The sequence below is a fragment of the Scophthalmus maximus genome, chromosome 6, assembly GCF_022379125.1.
Source record: "Scophthalmus maximus strain ysfricsl-2021 chromosome 6, ASM2237912v1, whole genome shotgun sequence".
Lineage (NCBI taxonomy): Eukaryota > Metazoa > Chordata > Actinopteri > Pleuronectiformes > Scophthalmidae > Scophthalmus > Scophthalmus maximus.
In genome coordinates, this window is record NC_061520.1 from 3790535 (window position 1) to 3812500 (window position 21966).

Consider the following 21966-nt stretch of genomic DNA (forward strand, 5'->3'; position numbering starts at 1 on the left):
CATAACGAGTGGAGAAACTCATTATGAGATCATTATGAAACACAGAGTTCCCGAGTTGGGGCGACCAGAACCTTTCAACGTGGAGGAGAAGAGGAACAGATTCTGTAATAGATGGTTTACGTACTTCTTTAATTTTCAACAGTGCAACAAGTTTTAGCTGTGGAATTAAAAGTTGTTTTTGTTTGTTTGTAATTAGTTGGGAGATTGAACTATGTATTTCAAAAAAAAATGGTGGAGGTTCTCTGAGGTTCTCCCTCTCACGCCTGACAAAAGGCGCAAAATTTTTTAGTTTGCCCATCACGACTTTGTCATGTCTTCCCTGAAGAAAGTAAAGTCTGGGTCGAAGAAGAGAAAAAGAGAGGAAAAACAAACAAACGGGAAAACAACTGTTAATCAATTCCTTTCAAAAGAATGGTGAGCTAGCTATTAGCAAACTCCTACTACGACATCTAGCTAGCAGCTACCTAGCTGAGAACGACACAGCTGCTATCGTTAGCTACGTAGCTAACTAACCTTTACCACCTGAATAAAGTAGGAGTTAGTTAGCGAGTTACTACTAGAACACACACACACACACACACACACACACACACACACAGGCTGCTTGTGTCCAGGGCCCAGCATCTGGTGCTACACCCCTGGGTGTGGGTCTCCACACTGGGAATGTTTCAGCGTCCGGGCGGTGAATAGATGTGACGGAGGCAGTTGAATGTCAAGAGTTTATTTTCAAGAGTTACGTACAGATGTAAAAAACATTTGCTGTGCACATCAGGTTAGAAGCAGAGAGGTTTGTTAGTCGCAGGTTTGTGTTAAGGCAGATAAAGGAAACACTTTTCAGGTTGAGGTAGTGAAAACCAACTGCACATTAACGTTGTGTTCAGAGTGTCCAAGAAGGCTATAACATCCATGAGTTAAGAGCTCTCAGACGAAATGCTAGTACTTTAATAGAACTATCCAACCATAGAGCATAATATCAATCAATCAATCAATCGCAGATAACACGGTTGTACCGATGGCAGCCAGGAGGGGGCAGTGGTTAAACAGACAGAGGGCCCTCTACAGGAGCTCTGCTGTACTGCAGGTGAGCAGGTAATATATTTTTGTTATCAGCTAAAACTGCGAGTCTTGAAACTTGAGACAACCTGAGAGCGTAAGTTGGTCATAAACACATGAAATGACACAACTTATTTCTCCATTCAAATAGTATTTTTTTTTGCATATATCTGAAATATTTGCATTTAAAAAAAGAAAAGAATAATGAATGAAATTGTGTCTTAACGTTTTTATCCGTCACTATTGGTGATGGGGACGCTGTGGATATCTACACGTCCATTTCATTTGAAATGACACTATTGCTGCGTTCTCATTATACCTCAGAACTCGGAAGTTGGGGTGGTGAATTTCCTCCGGCCTTCTGACTCGGAGGCGCGTTCACGTCACAACTTCCGACCCGGTGATCGGTAATTCCGAGTCCTGGGATTATAATGGAACGCAGCATAAATCTTAGTTGTATAGACTATTTTCAATTCAATCATCTGATGGCCACTTTTCTTTTTCGTAAAATGCGAAAACACGTAAGGAGAACAAACGATGACAGACGTGTGCTGTTGCTTCAGACCCATAACGCCATTATGAGATCGAGGAGTCATTGTTATCAACACCTAAAGAGAAAATTATGATGAAAAAATGATTTCGGCGAATTAACACAAGTATGCAAAACAATGAGGACTCAAGGTTTTCACAGGTTGGTTGCGCCAGTTTTATTTAGCTGCCCTCACAGTAAAGTCGGCTGTTCTTCTGCTCTACAGTCTGATTCTGTCACAGGAGCATTATTTCCTCCTCCCTACCCACAATGCCTTTCAGCACTGCAGCTTTGCATACTGTCAACTTATTTAGAGTTAAAGCGAGAGATAGAGAGAGAGAGAAGCATTGGAGATTATATTGATGACCTTGTGATGTGATTTGTTTGTTTTTTAAATCAAACATGTATATGAAACATTTGTAAATAGCGTTTCAACACACAACTGAACATGATGTACATAAGACAGATTGTTTATATAGATATACAGTATTTCTACACCATTAGTAAAGGTTATAATGCTGATGGTGTCTTTCAGCCCGCCAAGAAGAAAGACAAGGCACTGACTAAACTGTAAATGTGTAAACATGAGAAAAAGACACTGAAGGCCCTGTCACTCACAGCAGTGGAGGCAATGTGGCCAGTGAATCTTATTTGACTCTGGCGAACTCAGAAACCAAAAGCAATTGGGCTGATAGTAATTCAGGAATCTTCAAATTCTTTAGAACGTATATTCAGTATGTTGCACGGTAAAAATAATACTTTCCCAAGTTGCTCCCTGCTTTTGAACCGACACAAAGAAAGTGCTTGCAACTTGGGAAACAGTGCAGCAACGAGAATATTTTTTTCATCCTTGTGGTTAGAAGAGTCTTTGAGGATCCTGAAAATACAGACAGAACAGCGGCAGGTGCTTTTCAAACAACACTTTGGTTTTCTGAACACCTCTGACCCGACGACATGGTGAATCATGAGGTAACAAACTGTCACCAAGCAACTAGGATTAATTCACACGGACAGATGCAAGGAAAAGGATTTTTGCTCCGATACTTTTTGCAGTGACCAGGCCTTTACAAAAAAAATAAAAAGATATGGCTCGTCGGATATTCCTGATCCGTTAGTGATGAAACCTCGGATTTCCACAGTTGAAAGTGGTTTCTTCGTTCATGAAACATTCTGTTGTTATGGAGTTCACCTCCTCCATCGTAAAGTTACAACAAGATTCATACAGCAAATAATATATTCATCTCTGGCAGATTAAAACTTTATATATATATATATATATATATATATATATATATATATATATATATATATATATTCATCTTTGCTTTACCTGTCAATCCTCACGTTTCACTTGTTCTTTTCCTAAAAATTCCTGCTTCTTTTTAATACCGAGGACATTGAATGGCATGTGGTTTAAGTTAACTGTTCAGCAGAAAATAACTTAACCTGTGTCAGGTATATTATGAATGAATGTACTGAATGTGTCTCTGTGTGTAACAGTGGCAAAACCTAATTTTCCTCGTTTTTCCCGTTATGGGAACATCCCGTTAACATTTGTCCTGGAGGGAGAAGGCTGCTATGAAAAAGAGAAACGATAATGAGAATCAACAGTCGCGTTCAGCTCTGTGCGTGCGCGCGTGTGTGTGTGTGTGTGTGTGTGTGTGTGTGTGTATGTGTGTGGGTGTGTGTGTGTGTGTGTCTACTGGACGACACAGCAGCAGGTTGCTGGGTAGTTGTCGGCGCTGACTTGGTGCTCGTTGCCGTAGACAAAGTAGAGGTGAGAGTCGCCTTTCCACTTGTAGCTCACCTTGGTGATGGGGATCAACTCGACCGTCTGCCTCTGAGAGGGGAGAGAGAGTCCTTTTAAAGGCATAGCTGACACTGGAAGAAAGGGGGAAACAGCTAGCCTGGCTGTGCCCAAACCCTAAAAGAACCATCTGCAGTTCACCCTCGACTGATTCAATTGAACGTACACCCTGCTCAGACTACGGCCTACCTGCTGCAGGATCCTGGAGGTCTGCGCGTACTTGCTCTGGTGCTCTTTGATCAGGCGATCGGAGGCCTCGCCGATGGCCGGGTTCGGGAACCCGAGCAGCGGGTAGAGCTGAGAGGAGACGGACAGAGATAGACTGACATGCAGTACTGACAATAACACCGGTAGTTGAACTTAGACAATGTCCTTTAACCTGCCATGTCCCATAACACATATCCACCTCTCTGCATTGAGCTGCTGCACGTCGTCTTTTAGTGATTCATGTCGTAATTTAACTTCCAAATACAGAATATAACAACGCCTCGAACTTTAAAGGGCCTGTACAACATACAACATGCATATTTTTTTATGTATTTATGGAAGAAACATGATGAAGGGAAACAGTGTTTAAAAGAGAAAGTCGAAGAACGGACTGTTGAATATTCGCACGAATAACGCAAATAAACACAAATGATCATGTGGCCGAATTCGCGTGAGTAACGCATTGGGAAAATTCACTTTGTGTTAGGCGTGTGTGTGAGTGTGTTTGTGTGAATGTGTGTGTACCAGGAACTGGTTGTTCTGGAACAGCTTCTTCCCGTTCACTGAGCGAAGATCATCGACCTTCAGACCAGAGTTCTGCTGCACCACATAATCATCCACTTTGTTGCTCCTTAACACAGATAAAAAAATATATATTCACATATGATCACACGTATCCACACACACATATTGTACACATGCACGTACGTGGACAAAAGAGTTGGTACTCTTCCACTTCCAACTTTCAAACTGACAAAAGTAATTCATAAATAATCTAGTGAAACAGACATGTTTTTTTTTCTTCCCTGCAACATTTAAATTCCCATAATGCATTTTCATTCTTATGCCACCAGATGGCGACAACATGTCATCCAAGACAACAAAACTATTGACGGCATTCACTTAGTATCTGATTGTGCTGCCCACTAGGTCTGATCTGTGATCGGATTAAGCACCAGTAGCAGAAAACCCTCAAGGACCATCTTCAAGGACCTTCTGAACTGTCACTGATAAGAGGGACTTCCTAAAAGACTACAACAACAACATCTTCTTGGACTACTGACTACCCTTGAAGGTTTTTTAAAATCTCTTCCAGGACCACTGTAACTGGTGCCTCCTCAAGGAACATTTGAACCTTCTTAAGGATCATTAAAACCCTTCAAGGACCCAAGAAACCTAATGAAATGACGACTATTTTGTCTTCAAGGACCTCTGGAATATCAACAATCCCCCGGAGCTCCATAAGGCCTCATCATATCATCACTGGTGAAGCTCACTTCCTCAATGAAGAAGACACCAAACCCGACATCGGACGAAGGGAAACTGCCTGCGTAAATCTCCACAACTAAACTTCACTGAAGCAGGCCTCATCATCTCTCAGTTCGAAGTGGTTCCCTGTTCCTGACCATAAAGGGCTTGACCGGGAACTCTAGTCTTTGTAAGAGAAGTGATACATGCAGGGAATATTTGTAAAGACATATTAACAAAGACAAGCTGTCCTTCACCACTGTATCTCATGAGTCCATGTTCAGTGCAAATGGCTCTTTAATGAAACATCTTCCAGGACTACTGGGACTTCTTCAATTACTTCTTCTCAAGGCACCAAAAACATATTGAAGGCCCCCAAAGAACTTCCTCTGGGCCGACTGCAACATCTTTCATGTCTCATATCTCCTCAAGGGACCATTTGAATCTCTCCATTACCTGAGGTGGAACGGTGGAATATCTTGAGGGAACACCTTAAGGGAACACTGTAACATTTTCAAATCTCCTAAAAGGACCTTTCAAACTCCCACAAACACCCCTGACAATTATGAAATGCCTTCTTAAACTTGGGACATTATCATGGACACCTGGAACCATCAGGTCTTCTTTAACAGCTTATAACATCTCCACATGGGTCCTTGGAAGCTCCTCAAAAATCCATCTCAACCATTTTGAGGACCATAGGAAACCCCCTAGAGTTTCATTTAAGACAACTGGAACCTCTTTGAGGAACCCTGGGGAGCTCCTTCAGGAACCCCTTAAAGAAACCCATGGAGCTCCCTCAAGGCACACTGGAAAACCTTCCAGGACCACAGAAACTTCTCCAAGGACTGAGAGAACCTTTTCAATGACCATTTGAACATACTCACTGGTCACTAGAACATTATCCAAGACCTCTGGAACCCAAAGCAACCCATAGAAGCTCTTAAATGCATCACCGATGTATTCAGGACCCTGGGCACCTATTCATCAATTTTAATAGAATCTTGGAACTTCTTAAAAGGACCACTGGAAACTTTTCATTTGAGATTGTAAAAAAAAACAAAAAACACAGTTGTGCTAAAGGTACTCACCACTCCACTTTGAGCTGGATGAATGTCAGCAGTTGTCGTTTTCCATCACAGGTTGTGCACTTCTTGGTTCCATGACCATCACACGTTCTACAACTAAACACACACAAAAACACATGTTACAGGGATAATGGGACAAGAAGGAGTAACCACAAGTTAACCATGCTAACCTACTCCACCATTAAATTATATAACCATGATTTCTTAACTATTATCTATAATGTGAGTTTGTTTGGTCACACTAGAGTTGGGGCAGCTTGATCCCCAAAGTGTTTATTCTACCAACATGAGGACATGTCACTAGGATCCATACTTTAAATGTTAAGGTCGGGGATGTTGAGACACATTTGAGGGATCATTGGGTGATTAAAAACAGTGAGATAACGTGTATCGGTGACGTAGAAAACTTAACCAGCCCCGCAAAAAACCTCACTTCCCAACGCCCCTACAGTACCTTTCTTTGCCGGTGCTTTTACAGGAAGTGCAGTTCTCCCCAGAGCCATTACACGCCCAGCAGGTTTTCTACACACATACATACACACATACACACATACATACATACATACATACATACAGACACACAGACAGACAGACAGACAGACAGACAGACAGACAGACAGACAGACAGACAGACACACACACACACACACACACACACACACACACACACACACACAGAAATACAGAAATATAGAAATATTAACATATAGAATTAATTTGATCTCTTTTTATTAACCTGCAACATCCTCATCTTCTAACTACATCTTATCTTCAGAGTGGATGAGTAAATAACAATTATTATTGTTTATTATTCGCTATTGATTAACTGACGGATTGGCAGTCGACTTACGTATCCATCACCATGGCACTCCTCACACGGCATGGTCCCCGAGCTGTGGCAGATGTTGCAGTCCTTAAGACACACAACAAATCAGAGCATTAGCAGCTGACTCACTCACCCCTGAAACGTTCTCATAAACCTCCAGATCCTCATCGAGAAAGATCCCAGGAACCTCCTCGTGGACTGCATGGAAAGGCTACCAGAACCCCTGGAACATCTCAAAGGATGATCTCCCCCAAAGGTCTCTCAAGAGGAATGTTCCATGGCTCCTGGGACCTCTTCACAATCTCTGAAACCCCCTTGAGGACTCATTCTTCAGAGACTTCTGGAACCTTTGCAAGAACCTCAGGACCCTTACAAACACTTTAAGGCCTCATTGAACCTCTACATGGGTCGCTCTGACAGTTTAAAGGACTTCTGGAATTTGCTCAAGGTCCCATGGAACCTTCTCACAGACTTCTTGAAACCCTCTAGGAACTCAGCAATATATTCAAGGACACTTGAACATGTTGGATTAATAAAACATGATAAGGACAATCCTTAAGGAGCATTTCAACCTGTTCCAGTAACAACTCAATGTCCTGAAGGACCCCTGGACTCCCATTGACTTCCTCATGGATCACTAGAGCTTCCTTAGAGACCTTTGGATTTTTTGTCATGGTCTTTTCTTTCCTCCTCAAGGACTTTAAGGATAAGTCAGACTTAATAAATTTACTTCAATAACATAACATCCTACTCCTTGATCAACAGCTAAGATTCTATATCATGACTTCAGCTAAATTAGACTCCAGGTAACCACAGCAACATGGCAATCTTTGATGGACAGCAAAAGTTAACCAATCACCTTGATGGAGGAGGTGTAGGGCACCCGAAGCTCCTGCGTGTGATTGGTGAAGAGTTCGGGGGCCGTGGCCGGGACCTCCCAGGGTCTGGGGGCGGTCTGAGTGTAGAAGTCAGCTTGCTCACCTGTCAGTCACACAAGAGAGACTTCTTAACTGTCAATCAAAAAATCGTCATAGACGATCTCTGGGGACAAATGAACTGGCCGCGGATTAAAGTCATGTCCCCCATTGGAAAAAAGTTTTTAAGTTGGTGGTTAAGGTTAAGTTAATTTACAATAAAATATGCAAGTCTATAGCTGTTTTCAGATATGAATCTTTACTCAGCAGCAAAAGTTCCGGAAAATGTACCGAGCAACATTTACGGACATTTGTGTTCTCACACACATTCCCATCTGGAGAAGTTCAGGAAAATGTTGGGACTTCAGTGCAAGTCTGAAAGCAGCTTATACAATGTATCCAAAAAAAGGACCTGTGTGTGTGTGTGTGCATGTGTGTGTGTGTGTGTGTGTGTGTGTGTGTGTGTGTACCTTCATAAGGTTTTTGGGACCACTCAGTTGACCTGGACTCCGTAAATGTCTCCAGCCGGTACTTTAGAACAGATCCAAATAAAGTTATCATCCAAATAAATGAATACATTCATACACATGACTTGATACAGATTTCACATTTAGCTTATGACAACGGTTGACTGACGTTGGGGGGGGAGGTGTTGGCATGGTGTGAGCTGTAAGTGGAAACTGGATTTCTGAGGATTATTTCTGAATGAAATCCTGTTTGTCTTGATTTAGACTCAAGAGTCTAAATCTGTGGCGGAGCCCAACACACAATCACTGTTGTTACGAATGTAAAGCGTGAGAAAAATACATAAAAAAAAAAAAATGCTTCAGGCTTTGCACATATAGCATGAGTGAAACGTGAGCTGTTAAGACAGCTGTTATCCATTAAAATAGAATCCTCCTGTCAGTCAGATTGAACTGGATGTAGGCATCGAGATGCTTCATCAGTTCTAGACTTCGTTTCTTTTCCATTATGGTTTGTTCACATGTTAATGTCTCTAAGGTCATGTGACGGTCATGTGCGAGTCATTAGAGTGTTTATAATGAACTTGTGTGAAACTGGCTGAAGTCATGTCGGCCCAATCAGAGACTGTCCTTCAAACATTCCTCTGATTGTGGACACTGAGGCACTGAGGGAGATCGCAAGGGGGTAATTTAAATGATTTTCACAAAAGAATCCAGTAACTCTGTCTTCATCATATCAGTTAAAGACTTTTCTGTAAAATTAAATGAAACCATAAGCGATCTGTATTCACTCAGCCCATGTCGACAGGAACTGACTTGAGCATCCTTCAGAAAGAAACACAGCAGTGACATCATCATAGCACTTGAAATTACTTTTAGCAATGAAAGGTGCTCTATTAATGAAATTTATTAGTATTATTATTAGTATTATTATTATCATGAACAGTGTGAACAGATCAGATCACCCTGAAGGTGTCGTACGGCTCCATGTTGGTGATGACTCCATCTTTGGCTGGAGATTCACTGTAGCAGCAGTGAGACGACGCATAGCTCTTGAACGCATCACGAGCCACATCCTCAGCCAGAGACGGGATGCTACAGTGAACACACACACAAACACACAAACACACACACACACATTGCGATTGGCTGGTTGCTACAGGTTGATGGGATTGAGGTTCAGGTTGAAAATCAGGTCTTACACCCAGTTATCAGGTACAGGCCCGGGTTGGGGAGGGGCTACAGGCTCCAGGGGCATCGGAGGGGGCAGATAACCGCCTGTACGAGCAACAACAACATCAACAACACACTGAAGCATCTGGAACCGCATGAATATTCCGCGAAGACTTGTGGTTTGGTCGCCACTTACCTCCTCCGGAAATGGTGCCCTCATAGCCGGGCACGTTGTTGAACACGTTGGCCGCGGGGGGGGCGGTGGGAGGCGGGTACACCGCTGACATAAAAAACAACGGAGGGAAACAGTTTTTTTTTTTTGTACGAGAGCCCCCCGAGTTAGAGTCAGACTGTGTGGGAGGTTTTGATCAGGCTGATGAGTGAAAACGCGTGTGGAGGTGGAGCATGGCTACGCAGGACTTTTAAAGGACTAGTTCCACTTTTCTTTTTTTTTATAACTATGCTCATTTACTGAGAAGATTTGTACCACCAATCTTATTGACTGAAGCAAAACCCTGAAAAACACAAGGGGCCAATAACAGCTCTTGCAGTCCACACATGGGCTGTGCCTTAAAATCACCCACTACTCACCATATAGTGAGTTCGCCAATTTTGCAGTGCTTGTCTGAATGTTTAGTCTGCAGTTAATAGAAAACATTCTTCAGTGTAATAAAGACATCGCAGTTTACTGCCTAACATCCTCCCAAGAACAAGAAGCTCAAAGCGATCGGGGACGACTCCTCTGATCATCTGTACGCTGCCACAGTCATCCAGCCACGTGCCTCAAAGACCATCAGACTCCACCCAGCACCACCACTATACACCACCCGCCCACAGATAACCCGCCTCCAGCACAGGTATCGCACAATGCTTCCATTGCAGAATGGAAGAGGGATGCCCTCTTTGGACCCCAGCCAACGTCTTATCGTATCTTAATCTCATCTCATCGCCTGACCTCTCTGCGCACGAGAAGGATTTCCGTCGCACGACTTCGTCATCTCTGATAATCGGGGGGGGGGGGGAAATTCCGACGAGACGCAATATCAAGCCCTTTTTCTACGGCACTCTGGTCGAGATGGAACAAGCCTGAGGGACTCGGCCTGACTGCTGGAAATTCCCCAGCATTGTGCCGCTCCGCCCACGGCCACGGCAGCTGTCGCAGTCAGTCCAGTTCCAGTTCCCGTGGCGGAGCTGACGTGAAACCAGAGACTCCTCGACTGCGAGAGAAGCAAAGTCAGGATTGTCGGGGGCGAGTTTTCAACCGATATCCGCCGACTGCCGGAAAGTTTGCACATTCAGTACCGACTAGAAATGACAGGCGGCTGCTTGAAAGTTTTGTACGGTCTGCCAAAAGAAAAGGAACAAACGACCAAAGTTTCAACGAGAGATCAAAATCAGTTGGAGTACTTTGCACAACAAACCTCGGAGTGTTCCGCATTTCGGGTGATTACTTCATCACAGAAAAGCGTTTCCCGTTGGTGACACTGTCCCATTTGTCAGATTGCCAACAAACTGATCAGAGGAAATAAAAGTTGTTGTTTTTTTTAGCCAATTCAACCAATGAAATGAATGTTTTGCTCCCATCAAAGGTAGATTGGGAGATTATAATCCAACACACTTTCCGTCAACTTCCATGCATACCTCCGCTCAGGCGAGCAATATATCTCGGCATTGTTTAAGAAAGTGAAAACATAATGCTAGATGGCCCGCTTATCCAGATCCACTCCGAAATGCAGTGGGTTCTTCCTCGGGTCTCGTCGCACCGCTCCGCAAAATATCATGAAAATCGGTGCGGTGGTTTTTGAGTAATCCTGCTCACGAGCAAACAAACAGCAATGAAGACATGCACTCAGAATAAATGTTAACCGCTAGCTGCTCAATTCAGTGGAGTTTTGTAAATAAACAAAACAATAATAAAGGTTAGTCTTTAATACGTTGCGTGTTGTTTGATGACTTTTTATACTATAGGTTTTTTGAGAAAGAGCATCCACTACTTTCACGCCGTGACACGCGCATTCCGGCTAAGGTTGTTGCCTTGGTAACCCGTGAATTGAGGGGGGGTGGAGCTTCTGAAGAAGCGCTGAGGGTTGTATTTGTTCTGCTGCCGAATTTAAATGTGAACAGTGTTTTTCTGCAGAATCACTGACTCCACCTTTGACTACAGAGCAAACACTTTACATCGCAGCTAATGACTTTCACAAACAATGCCTGTTGGACCAGTCGCATAAAACCCGTTCCTGTTCCTGAGATGTTTTGCAGGAGGCCACGCGCGCAGGCGTCCCCCATCGGTTTTACGGACTGCTGATTGGACGGTACTAGCTGTCAATCACGTTGTATATGTTCCAATGTAAACGGTGCTTTATCATATATTTGACTCTAAATGCACTATGATGTACTAAATGAACATCATGCTGTATTGTAGTCGACATGAAACTAGGGCTGCAACTTAAAGTTATTTTTATTATAGCTTAATCAGTCGATTATTTTCTCGATAAGTTGTTTGGTTCATGTCAGAAAAATTGTTACAAACGTTGTGCTCCTACCTGCCATGTTCATCCTGCTGCAGTGGGATGGGACAGACCTCGGCTCGGCTCGGCTCGGCTCGGCTCAGTTCGGTTGAATTCGGAGGTGACGAGCCCGGACAACCTCCTCCAGCAGCTTCACTCCGAGTCAGTCTGCTGCGAGTGACCGCAAGTGTCCAAACAGCAGCAGTGTGGAGGTTACACCTTCCGGTCGGACCTTCAAAATAAAATGATATACAGTTTTTTTTAAACGATGTCGAATAGATAGAATAGAAAAACATGTATACTGCCATTTGCACGGTACAAGGTAGTACAAGTACATTGGAATTGTCCTTGTGTTACACCCCGAGTCAACCAGGTGCCTGAATCTTAAAATAAAAATATATGATCAAATTGTCAAGACAATATGTGATTCACATTTAAAAACACATACTTTTCTCTAAAATAAAAAGTTTTAATTTCAGTTTTTCTCTGAAAAGTATTGATCTGTATTCAATTCAATTCAATTCAATTCAATTCAATTTTATTTGTATTGCACCAAATCACAACATACATTGTCTCAAGGCACTTTACATAGTGTGGTCAATATTACAATATTACAATATTACATACAGCTTTTATTTTGAAGGAAACAGCCACAGCCTGCGCTGTTAACGTGGTTTCGTGCAGAAGCTTGTTGCCATTGAGCTGCAGGAATTAAGACCACACCCCATCTGGAGTTGATTTAAGCAGTTGAGAGGATAATCTATAAGAAAAAAGGTGCACATGGGGTGGACAGAATAATAAGAACACCAGCAAACCGGACATGGGGAGATTTACTGATCCACTGACTCGCGCTGTTCATTGAACAGGTGAAGAAACAGAAATGTCAGTATGTGATACACGGTTGTAAAAAAAGAAAAGAAAAGACAAAGCTCAGACAATTGTCTTTGTGCTAAAGGAGGAAACCTGAGAGTGCGCGTCTCCATTCCCCTTCTTCTTTTCTTTGAATCCTAAAAACCAGGCCAGAAATCTCTGTGTTATTATAAACTCTGATGACATTCTACGTTCCAGGTGTCAGATCAATTTCAAACTTGGCCTATTATGAAATAATATAGATGATTAAAGGACTCTAAACAGGTTGCTGACTAATTGACGCTTTTGTTTACAGTAGGTTGCACAACTGTAATAGTGTTTTCTCACGCCTTCTTAAATCAAATACCAGAGCTCATTCTCCAGGTCCGCTCAGCGTGCTGGGATGAAAACAAAATCAGTGTGAAGCTGCATTCACTTTTATTATTCTAACCACAGCAGGAATAAAGCACCAGAGGATTTAAGATGTGCTCCAACTTATGGCAAAAAAAAAAACAGAACAACATCACTTCTGCTTTTAATTGCACCGTGACCTTTTTATCCATCGCTTCCTCTTTACCTATTTTATCTAAACCAGGTGGAACAAAGAACAGGATTCAGTAACGTGTCACCGAGTTCCTTTGCCAACAGTGTAACGCGTCAGACCCGTCTGCCGCCTCGCTGACTTGCTGGGGCTGGCTCGAGTCCCCAGGGTTAAATACTTCTGAGGTCAAACGGAAGCAGCCAGCAGCCCGAGGATCCTGACGATCTGATGTCAGTGAATTTAAAGATCAGAGAGGCGAGTCTCTTCTCATTCACGCCCAGAAGGTTCCGAAGCGGTGACGTCTTCGGCTCATCTCTCCAAAGGAGCACATGGACGAGGAGGGATCGACCTATTACAAGGCCCCAGGGCAGAGGAAGCTGTCAATCCCCCCGTTCATGGGGGCAGACCCCGGGTTCGCTTCATTACAGTCAATTTAGAAACAAAACTAGAGGAGAGAAGTAGGTTTTTCAAGAGTAGATCCGGTAGATCAGGTGACAAAGCAGGACCCACCTTAAGGCTCTTATCAGGTCAGCTGAGGCCTGTTTCACCCTGGGGGGAGAATTCAAAACGGGTCCAGACAGTTTGTTTTCCTGTTTTCAATCCACTGAGAAGAAAAGAACAACAATTATTCTTGTTTATTCACACGTTCATCGACATCCACCTGTTCTTCTTCACCTTTGTATTCTCACTAATCACAGTTATTTTTGTTTGGCTATTACCAAATAACTCACGTGGATTAATACTGAGCTCACTTTTTTCAAACCTCCGCACACAGTCGGCTCAACCGGCGTCTGGTGGGACGTGAGAGGAACTGAGCTGCACCAAGAGACCTGCCTGAGGACCTCGGTGAAAGAGAAGTGAAGGTAGAGAAATCTATAAATGCTCAGCTGAGAGCATCCAGCCAGCAGGGGGAGCCAGAGTCTCTCTCTCTGTCTCTCTCTCTCTCTCTCTCTCTCTCTCACACACACACACACACACACACACAGACGGAGGGTCTTCAGTTTACATTCCTGTAGTTGTTGGCAGTGTCCCTCAGTGTGTGAAGAAAGAGAGAGAGGGGGAGTTACAGGACAAAGATGCGAAACCTGAACCACAAACACGAGAGGAAACTTTGTAGTTTCAATAATCGCATGTTGGGTGTTTGGTGTTCGGTTCCCCCTTCTTCATCTGTAAATCAAAACGCACGTGAACGTTTGAAAGGTCCCTTTTAGAATAAAGCCCCGGCCAGCGACGGTGCGTTCAGGCTCACACAGATACTGCACGGTGTTTTGTGAAGTCACCATGAGCAGAGGCCGGTCAGACATGTTTGTTGTTCATAAATTTTTATGTTTTGTTTAAAAGTGCTATATAAATATAGGTTATTATTATCATCATATCATTATTGTTATTAGTATTAGTATTAAAAGTGCTCTATAAATGAAATTTGTTATTATTATTATTATTATTAAAAAAGTACCTGTATGTGAAGCCCCAGTGTGAAATGTTCTGGCGGCATCTGGTGGTCAGGTTGCAAACCGCAACCAGCCGAGCGACCGACAGGGGACACTTCATGGCGGCGCCGGTTTCCGGCAGCGTCTGAAAATTCTACGCAAACGCGACGTATTCTGGAGCCGTTCCGTTCAACAGCCATATTTAACACGACGTAGCAAACATGGCGACTCACGCGGAGGTCGGCTCCACCTCACGTCACCGCACTTAACTCATTCAGAGTTGACGAGAAAACATGGTGATTGTACACGAGTGAACACATAGTCATGGACAATATACTCAATTCTTGTGAATACCTTCTTCTAAATATTACACACTGTGGCTCTAAACCCTCCTTAATAAGGTTAACCTGTAGATAAAGTCTCCATGTCAAGCTAAGACACAAGTTACTCCACATCTAGACTTGTCGTCACACCAGGTTAATGGAAAATTAAACCAAAATGAGTTGTTTTGTTGTGTTACAAGGGGCAAACTCAGATTTGGAGTTAGCTGAATGGACTGTACTAGTGTCAATGTTTCGTGTCTTCTGGTTTTACAGCCTTGAACAGACCAACTTGAATTACACTTTTGTTGCAGCAAAGCTCCACAGGTCAAAGATAAATCTCCTGCGCTGCCCATGTCCATGAACCCCTGTCAGCCACGAGCTGGAAACCTGCATCAGCCCCAAACAGCGGCTGAATGCTGGAAATAAAACAACGGAAGATTCAGCAGGTTCAACAACATCATTATTACTTGTTCTGAAATCTGCCTTTTTTACAAATCTTCTCCACAACTTTTACACTCCGGAGAGAAAACACTGTTCCTGTTTCTGTTCACAACAGCTCCTCTGGCCGGGCTGCATTCAGAGGATGTTTACACATCACTGTGTGTGTGTGTGTGTGTGTGTGTCATGCAGTCATGCATTCTTTCCATTACCCTCATCAAATCAATGTTCAACATTCCCCCTCCATCTACTGACCCCCTGCAACCAACAGCAAGTGTGAGCGTGTCAGCAAAAAATGCCCGATCAATAAACGGATATTTGATCGCTAAAAACTGGGGCGACTAGTCTGCCTGACGGGGGTTTGGACACTGACAAACCTCTGCAGAGTTCTGTTGTTCCTTCGCTGCAGATTGGCATCATTTCTGTTCACTTCTGTTTGCCAAGCTTCCCCTCCGACGCCCCCGGCTGGCCGACAGTTCTGAATGACAGGTCCCCACATCTGCTCGGCACATTGCCGTAAAGTGCGAGAAGTTCATTGTAAAAGCGTCTAGCTGCATTTCCAGGTCCACGTCTTCTTACTCTTATTCGTGACTTCATAGCCGCAGAACTATTAGCTTTCCCAGCAGCCTCAGTTGTTCTCAAAGTTCAGTGCCAATGTATTCTGGAACCGTTTTGTGCGACAACCGCATTCAACGCGACGTAGCAAACATGGCGACTCACACGGAGGTCGGGTCCACCTCATGTCACCATGCTTAACTCATTCAGAGTTGACGAGAAAAAACAGCGGGTCTTTGTTGCAGGTGATTATACACATATGAACACATAGTCATGGACAATAGATTCAATTTCTGTGAGTAGGTTCTTCTAAATGTTGCACACTGTAGCTTTAAACCCTCGCACCCTCCTCAGTTGTACTTAAAGTCCAGCGCTAATTAGCATGTGCTAGCCCTCCAAGCACGCAGGGGGACTGTGTGCAGCCTGAGAGGCGAAACTCAGGGCAGAGAAGTTCCTCTCTGAGACACCGTCCCATCCATCAACCCAACACCCGGCCTGTTTTCTGTCAACCACACAGAGGTATCAGCATGCTGCCATTGCCACATGACGACCGTTGCCTAAAACAGAATCTTCTTCTCGACTGTGGCTAACGGTGTACAGGTCGCCGTGGCAACAGTAAACAACCAGGAGGCCTGGGTTTCGGGATGCGCGGCGACCCGAGCGCGAGTGTTTACGTGAAGTGGATCACGGAGGTTTGATCCCTGCGGCGCCTGCAGACAGGAGATTACAACCATATCAAACGAACACAACACATGACGTCAGATGATTCATTTCACTTTAAATCCGACGATAAAAAAACGAAACACACAGCTCAAATCTCGTCGGGTGACTCAGTGAACACACAACCGACGAACGAAGATCAGAGAACTCTCATGAAAACACAGGGGAAAGCAAAATTTAAAATGGAAATAATATTTCAAATACATGGTTTTGAGGCGACTGTTCCTTTAAGACTTTATTCTGCAGTGTTGAACTGAAAACAGCAGAAACTTGGAGGAGAAAAGCGGTGGACACTGCAGGACATCCTCCACACACACACACACACACACACACGCACACGCACGTATGCACGCACACACACGCACACACACAGATTCCAAGCAGTCAACCGATCTCTAAAGCTACAGTGATGATCCTGTACAGTCGTTATCTGAAGGAAAAGCCACGTAAATGTTTAAACCAAAAGGTCAACGGTCAGAAAAATGAGTTTGTATCACTGATCACAGCGAGAAAGTCAAAGTCTGCAGACTCCACTCGTCCATTCGGATTGTTTTTGTCCGACGGCTCACCGTAGACACTGTCGTTCATGATATTACAGCCAGCGACAACTTCAACGAGTAAAAAAAAAAAACAACGTCCCACAGAACAACTCCTCCTGGTGAACGCGTGTGTCTTCAGAGGACGGCCAGGTCGTGGCAGCTCTTCGACCGCACTTTGACCGCCATGCGCTGGTTGTTCCGCGCCACCAGCCGGTCCAGGAATCGCCGGGCCTTCTGGGTGAGGCTCTCTTTGCGTTTGTAGACGGAGCGACGCCGCTGGACGCCCTCGCCGCCGTCCCGACGGAGACGGATCTGCCGGACGACGCCCTCAAACAGCTCGGCCACGTTGTGCTGCAGCGACGCCGACGTCTCGATGAACTTGCAGTCAAACACCACCGCACACGCTCGGCCCTCTGGGAAAGAAGACGCAGGATGAATTAGTTCAGTGGCATCACTCTCCTGTTAACGGTTCCTGATTATAGCCCTTTGTAGTATTTGCGTCCGCACAGCGATCGGTAAATATTAGAAAACTTTCACTTGAATCTTTCTGCTAATTTATTGATTATCTTGCACCAAGTGAAGTTGCCTGATTGCCCTCTGAAGCCACTCCCCCTTGACCTTTGACACCCACCTTCCACTGCGACTTCTCTGGACCGCACCAGGTCGCTCTTGTTGCCCACGAGGATGATGGGAATGTTTTCAGCCTGCCGGGTGCGTCGCAGCGTGATGCGGAGCTCAGCGGCGGAGTCGAAGGAGGCGCGGTCGGTGACGGAGTAGACGATGACATAGGCGCTCCCTACTTTGAGACTGTCGTCCGGAGACGAGCCATCCTCCCCCTCCTTACAGGTATAGAGACACAGACAGTGAGAGGGGGAGAGAGAATAACGTCTTAATGTCCAGATTTTCCAGATCCAGATTTTACGAGCCACTCGGGACGCCTTCTTCTGCTCGAGCTCGTCGCCGTGGCGGCAGGGCGAGCAGCCTAAACATCCTTTTTACTTTTGGAAACATCCAACGGATCATCCTGGAACACCTTGCAAGAGCTCCCAGGCATGCTGGGAGATGTGGTCCCTTCAGTGTGTGCTGGGTCCAGCATTATGTGACATTACAGTTTTAACGAGCGTCAACGGTTATCTTCACATAAACAAAATAAACAAATCTTTAAATAGAACTGAAGAGAAATGATTTGAGGCAAACGCGTGACCTCATAGGCCGCGGCCCAATAAAACCAGAATGTCTTGACAGCAGCAAGTGTCTCTGAACCTGACAGTTGCCAGACTGTGGCTGCATCATGTCAGCGAATATCGCTAAAGTGGAATATGACAAATGTCCCGAGTTTCCACACCGAACTGGAAACTACTGGAAACCTCTGCACATTTTTGTTTTTAATCGCCGTGGCCGATTTGCTGGAATAAGAACGGAAACTGTTTGCCCCAGTGGGCAGGAACACTAGACCTCAAGTCCCAGTCAACAATAAAACAACATGATTTCCTCCATGTTCCTGTTTTCATTTTCATCCAGCATGCGACAGCTGTTGTCCAATCTGCAGTGAAGTTTCGATTCTATTATTGCTCTTCCACAAAAAGCCTTTTAGCAGAAAGCATTTATTGTGAGGGAACTATAGGAAGTTTGATATAACTCATTATAGAATAATAAAAACAATTTTGTGGAAATTCGAAAATGCGGCCAATTTTAAATGACTTGTATTGATTCAGTTACTTTTAAGAACCTACGTGTAATTTGATCTGGCGCTCAAAACGTTCACTCAGTACAACAACAAGTTTCAAAGAGAGCGTTCTGGAAAATGCGCCTTTGTATAATAAACTAATGTTCTCCTGGTTCGTATCATTCTGCGCCAGCATTTACCGTGTTGCATTTACACTGCACCAGTCTGTCGTTCTCCCAGGTGTCCATGACAACGAGTGTGGTTTCCTCTCCATCTACTGTCAGCGTCCGCTCATATGTGTCCTCTGGAAGAAACAACAAAAAGGAACGATAAACAGCAACACTACGAATCATGTGTACAAACACAGCAATGCTAAATGCTAATGTCTGCATACTGTCATACTGGACCACAACATGCCAATGTTAAGCGGGTATAATGAAACATATAAATCTTATTTATAAGAAGGATTTTAATTAGGATGAAACAGCAAGTACAGCTGAGACTGACGGGAAGGTCACTCGTTTTGCACGTATGATATACTAAAGAACTGAACCAATTCATATTTTGAATCGTCAGGAATTGCCAAAATTGAAACATTCACAAAGTTTGTTTAAAAGATATTTCTGTACTGACATGGTGGATCGACTGACCTACAGTTTCCTCTCCAAAGCCATGTGGCCTGTGTGGCTAAAAACATGGAGGACCAACAACAGATCCCAGCCACTCTGTCTGTCTGTCTGTGGTCGAAAAAGAATCAAACAACGATGAACCACAAAGTTAATAACACAGTCAGCCTGAAAACTAACGGCAGACAGCCTCTGCCCTCCCTCGACTATTATCACTGGATCAATACGGGCTGTCACTCGTGGCCTCGGGCCAATCGACACGTGACACGCCAGCAGATCAATGATGTCGGTCGGTCAAGGTTGTGATCTGAGACCAAAGTCAGAGACTGAGCACTGAACTGCTGAGCAGAAATGTTGCCCGGTGACTCAGTCTGACACAGTTACGTTGTTGAACTTACTGTATGAGGTCAGAGCATGAGTGGACCAAACCTTGACGCGTCAAATGGTCTTAATGTGGAAAATCACTATAGTGCTCTTTTAATCCAGTCATGGTTTTGATCCTGAAGAGAAAAGTTCAACATTTTGGGAATTGCACTTAGTGGCTTTGTCGCTTAGAGTCAGAGGACATTTGTCATAAATTTTAAAAGAGGAAAAGATTGACCTTCTAGTTTATAGCTGTTTTCTTCCAAATGTGACACTACTTCCTTTGCCTGAGTGCATCATTTTGTGTCGATGCATTAAATCTAATAATTATTTAAGTGAGAACATTGCTAGTTTTTACAATCAAACAACCAAGCATCAAGTCCCACCCCCGGTGTGATCATCTTTGTCCGTGATCCCACCAAAGATCCCTGCCAGGCTGGTCTTTCCGACACCCAGGTCGCCCAGCAACACAACCCTGTAAACACAGTCCGAGTCGCTCTGCGAGTCGTCGTCCGAGTCCGAACTCCAGTGGGCGCGGTAGTGGAGGGACTTGTCTCCGGGGTGGTAGGAGGCTGACTGTCCGAGAGGAGGGTGACTGCGCTGGGGACGGGGCTGCTCCGGGTCGGGCTGGGCGCTTCCAGGGAGCCGGAGATCCCGAGTCCAGGACTGGTGCCGGGAGAAATGGCCCGGAGGAATCGGCGTGCTGCCCCGCCGACGCAGGGGCTCTTTCTCTCTTTGTGTGTTGAGGGTCATGTTGCTACGGAAACGGCATCAGGACGGGACGGGCCTGAGGAAGGAGGACACAGGACGATTCAGGTTTCAGAAGGACTTCTGGTCCGCTATGGTCTTTCAGGGCGCTTTCACACCTGCCAGGTTGGGTCCGGATCTTCGGACTCTTCAGTTTGGTCCGAACCAAAATTGCAGGTGTGAAAGGCTCCTCGGACCACTGCCCAGATCGATGGAACAAAATTTGGAACGACCACAAGAGGTGGTCTGGGTCCAGATCAAACTGAACCATGGTTCGGTTCATTAGCAGTTTTAAAAAACCCTTTTTTGGATGGTTCAGACTTTCGGACCAATTCCAGTAAGTGGAGGCAGCTAGCTAAAAATGAATCGCGGTGGCACCTGTAGCACCTGCAGTTGGTGCTGAAGTTGTCGCTGCAGGTACTAAAACCATAATAATGCAATGTCAATTTGTTCATTCATCTCTTCCATCCATTAAAATGGAGAAGGCTTCCCGCCGAATTGACAACACACCGACGTCAGATGCACGTCCGTCTGCAAACCAATCAAAGTCAAGTGTAGGGAAACGCAGCGCACGTGGGTGATGACGACAGGATGAAGGTATGTCATGTAAAGTTCTTTAGTGCACTCGCAAAATAGCAAAGTGAAACCAAAATTAACCGGATCTAAAGGTTTAACCCGTCAGGAACAGATTTTTTTTGTGGGGTCGCTTAAGGACACTGATATATCATCACTTTTATACCAGTGGATATACAGTAGAGGAACATTAGAGCCCTTCTTTTACCTCTGTTTTTGGTCTCTACCACCTCGTGAAAGAAAGATCTCGTTCTTTAAAGCTCATCTAAATTCACCAGCTGTCCGTCTGTCCACTGTTACTTGGTGAAAAGGTCGTGTACGGTGTTTTTCCTTTTTTTTTGGCTTTTACTCTGACAGGAGTCTGCACAAATTTACTAGAGCAGTAAAAGTGAAACATAACAGTAAGTTTGTGGCCGAGTGTGGACAGTTAACAATGAGCTGAAAGTAACTGTAAAACATCCAGGTTCAGGCGACAACTCTCTGTAGGTTAATCTTTAGAAATCCCTTTCACGTTGTGTCACACTTTCATTTAATTTTAAATATTGATTACAAACACTTTAATATTCAAGAAAGGCCAATGGAGAGAGTCCCATCCCTATCTCAGAGGTAAGTTAAAAAGAATAAATCAAATTATTTCCAATATAGAGTGAAGCTTTGTATCCAAGGAACTTTGTTACGATAAACATTATGGACTGGGCTCAGAATCAGTTATTGTTATTTACTGCTTAATATTCTTTTTAAACTGAATAACCCTAACCCAATGTTTTGTAAACTCTCAGG

General features: G+C 44.3%; 2 protein-coding genes and 1 long non-coding RNA gene across 4 annotated transcripts in view; all 3 read right to left on the bottom strand.

Moving 5' to 3' along the window:
• Positions 1 to 705: 705 nt before the first annotated feature.
• On the bottom strand, positions 706 to 12011 carry LOC118308835 (protein SSUH2 homolog). Of its 2 annotated transcripts, none has more exons than XM_035630255.2 (12): positions 11853 to 12011; positions 9506 to 9589; positions 9339 to 9414; positions 9102 to 9231; positions 8143 to 8203; positions 7618 to 7739; positions 6783 to 6845; positions 6387 to 6454; positions 5936 to 6028; positions 4122 to 4227; positions 3579 to 3686; positions 706 to 3422 (listed from the first exon to the last, which is right to left on the bottom strand). In XM_035630255.2, exons 1-12 carry the CDS (start codon positions 11863 to 11865, stop codon positions 3282 to 3284), a joined length of 1065 nt encoding a protein of 354 aa, XP_035486148.2. In that variant the 5' UTR covers positions 11866 to 12011; the 3' UTR covers positions 706 to 3281. The 2 variants fall into 2 exon arrangements, with proteins under 2 accessions (XP_035486148.2, XP_047188796.1); XM_047332840.1 differs by lacking the exon at positions 11853 to 12011 and adding an exon at positions 10265 to 11159.
• Positions 12012 to 12415: 404 nt separating this feature from the next.
• On the bottom strand, positions 12416 to 16158 carry LOC118308837. Its single transcript, XR_004793339.2, has 3 exons — positions 13959 to 16158; positions 13717 to 13810; positions 12416 to 13555 (listed from the first exon to the last, which is right to left on the bottom strand). It is a non-coding gene; the product is annotated as an uncharacterized LOC118308837 (long non-coding RNA).
• A 731-nt stretch (positions 16159 to 16889) lies between these two features.
• Positions 16890 to 21966, bottom strand: part of rem1 (RAS (RAD and GEM)-like GTP-binding 1) — a 6586-nt gene continuing 1509 nt past the window's right edge. The window contains exons 2-5 of the mRNA XM_035630256.2: positions 20253 to 20653; positions 19078 to 19181; positions 17843 to 18050; positions 16890 to 17624 (exon numbers count right to left, since the gene is read on the bottom strand). Coding sequence (XP_035486149.1) covers positions 17347 to 17624; positions 17843 to 18050; positions 19078 to 19181; positions 20253 to 20619 — 957 coding nt within the window. The 5' untranslated portion in view covers positions 20620 to 20653 and the 3' untranslated portion in view covers positions 16890 to 17346. The remainder of the gene's footprint in view (positions 17625 to 17842; positions 18051 to 19077; positions 19182 to 20252; positions 20654 to 21966) is intronic.

Excerpts from the sequence above, each read along its gene's own strand:
- LOC118308835 (XM_047332840.1), bottom strand. The coding sequence starts at position 10,307 with ATGACGAAGTCGTGCGACGGAAATCCTTCTCGTGCGCAGAGAG. Across the intron at positions 9,590-10,264 it reads TCCTTCTCGTGCGCAGAGAG|CGGTGTACCCGCCTCCCACC; the intron begins GTCAGGCGATGA and ends TTTTTATGTCAG. Across the intron at positions 7,740-8,142 it reads GTCCCAAAAACCTTATGAAG|GTGAGCAAGCTGACTTCTAC; the intron begins GTACACACACAC and ends TGTGACTGACAG.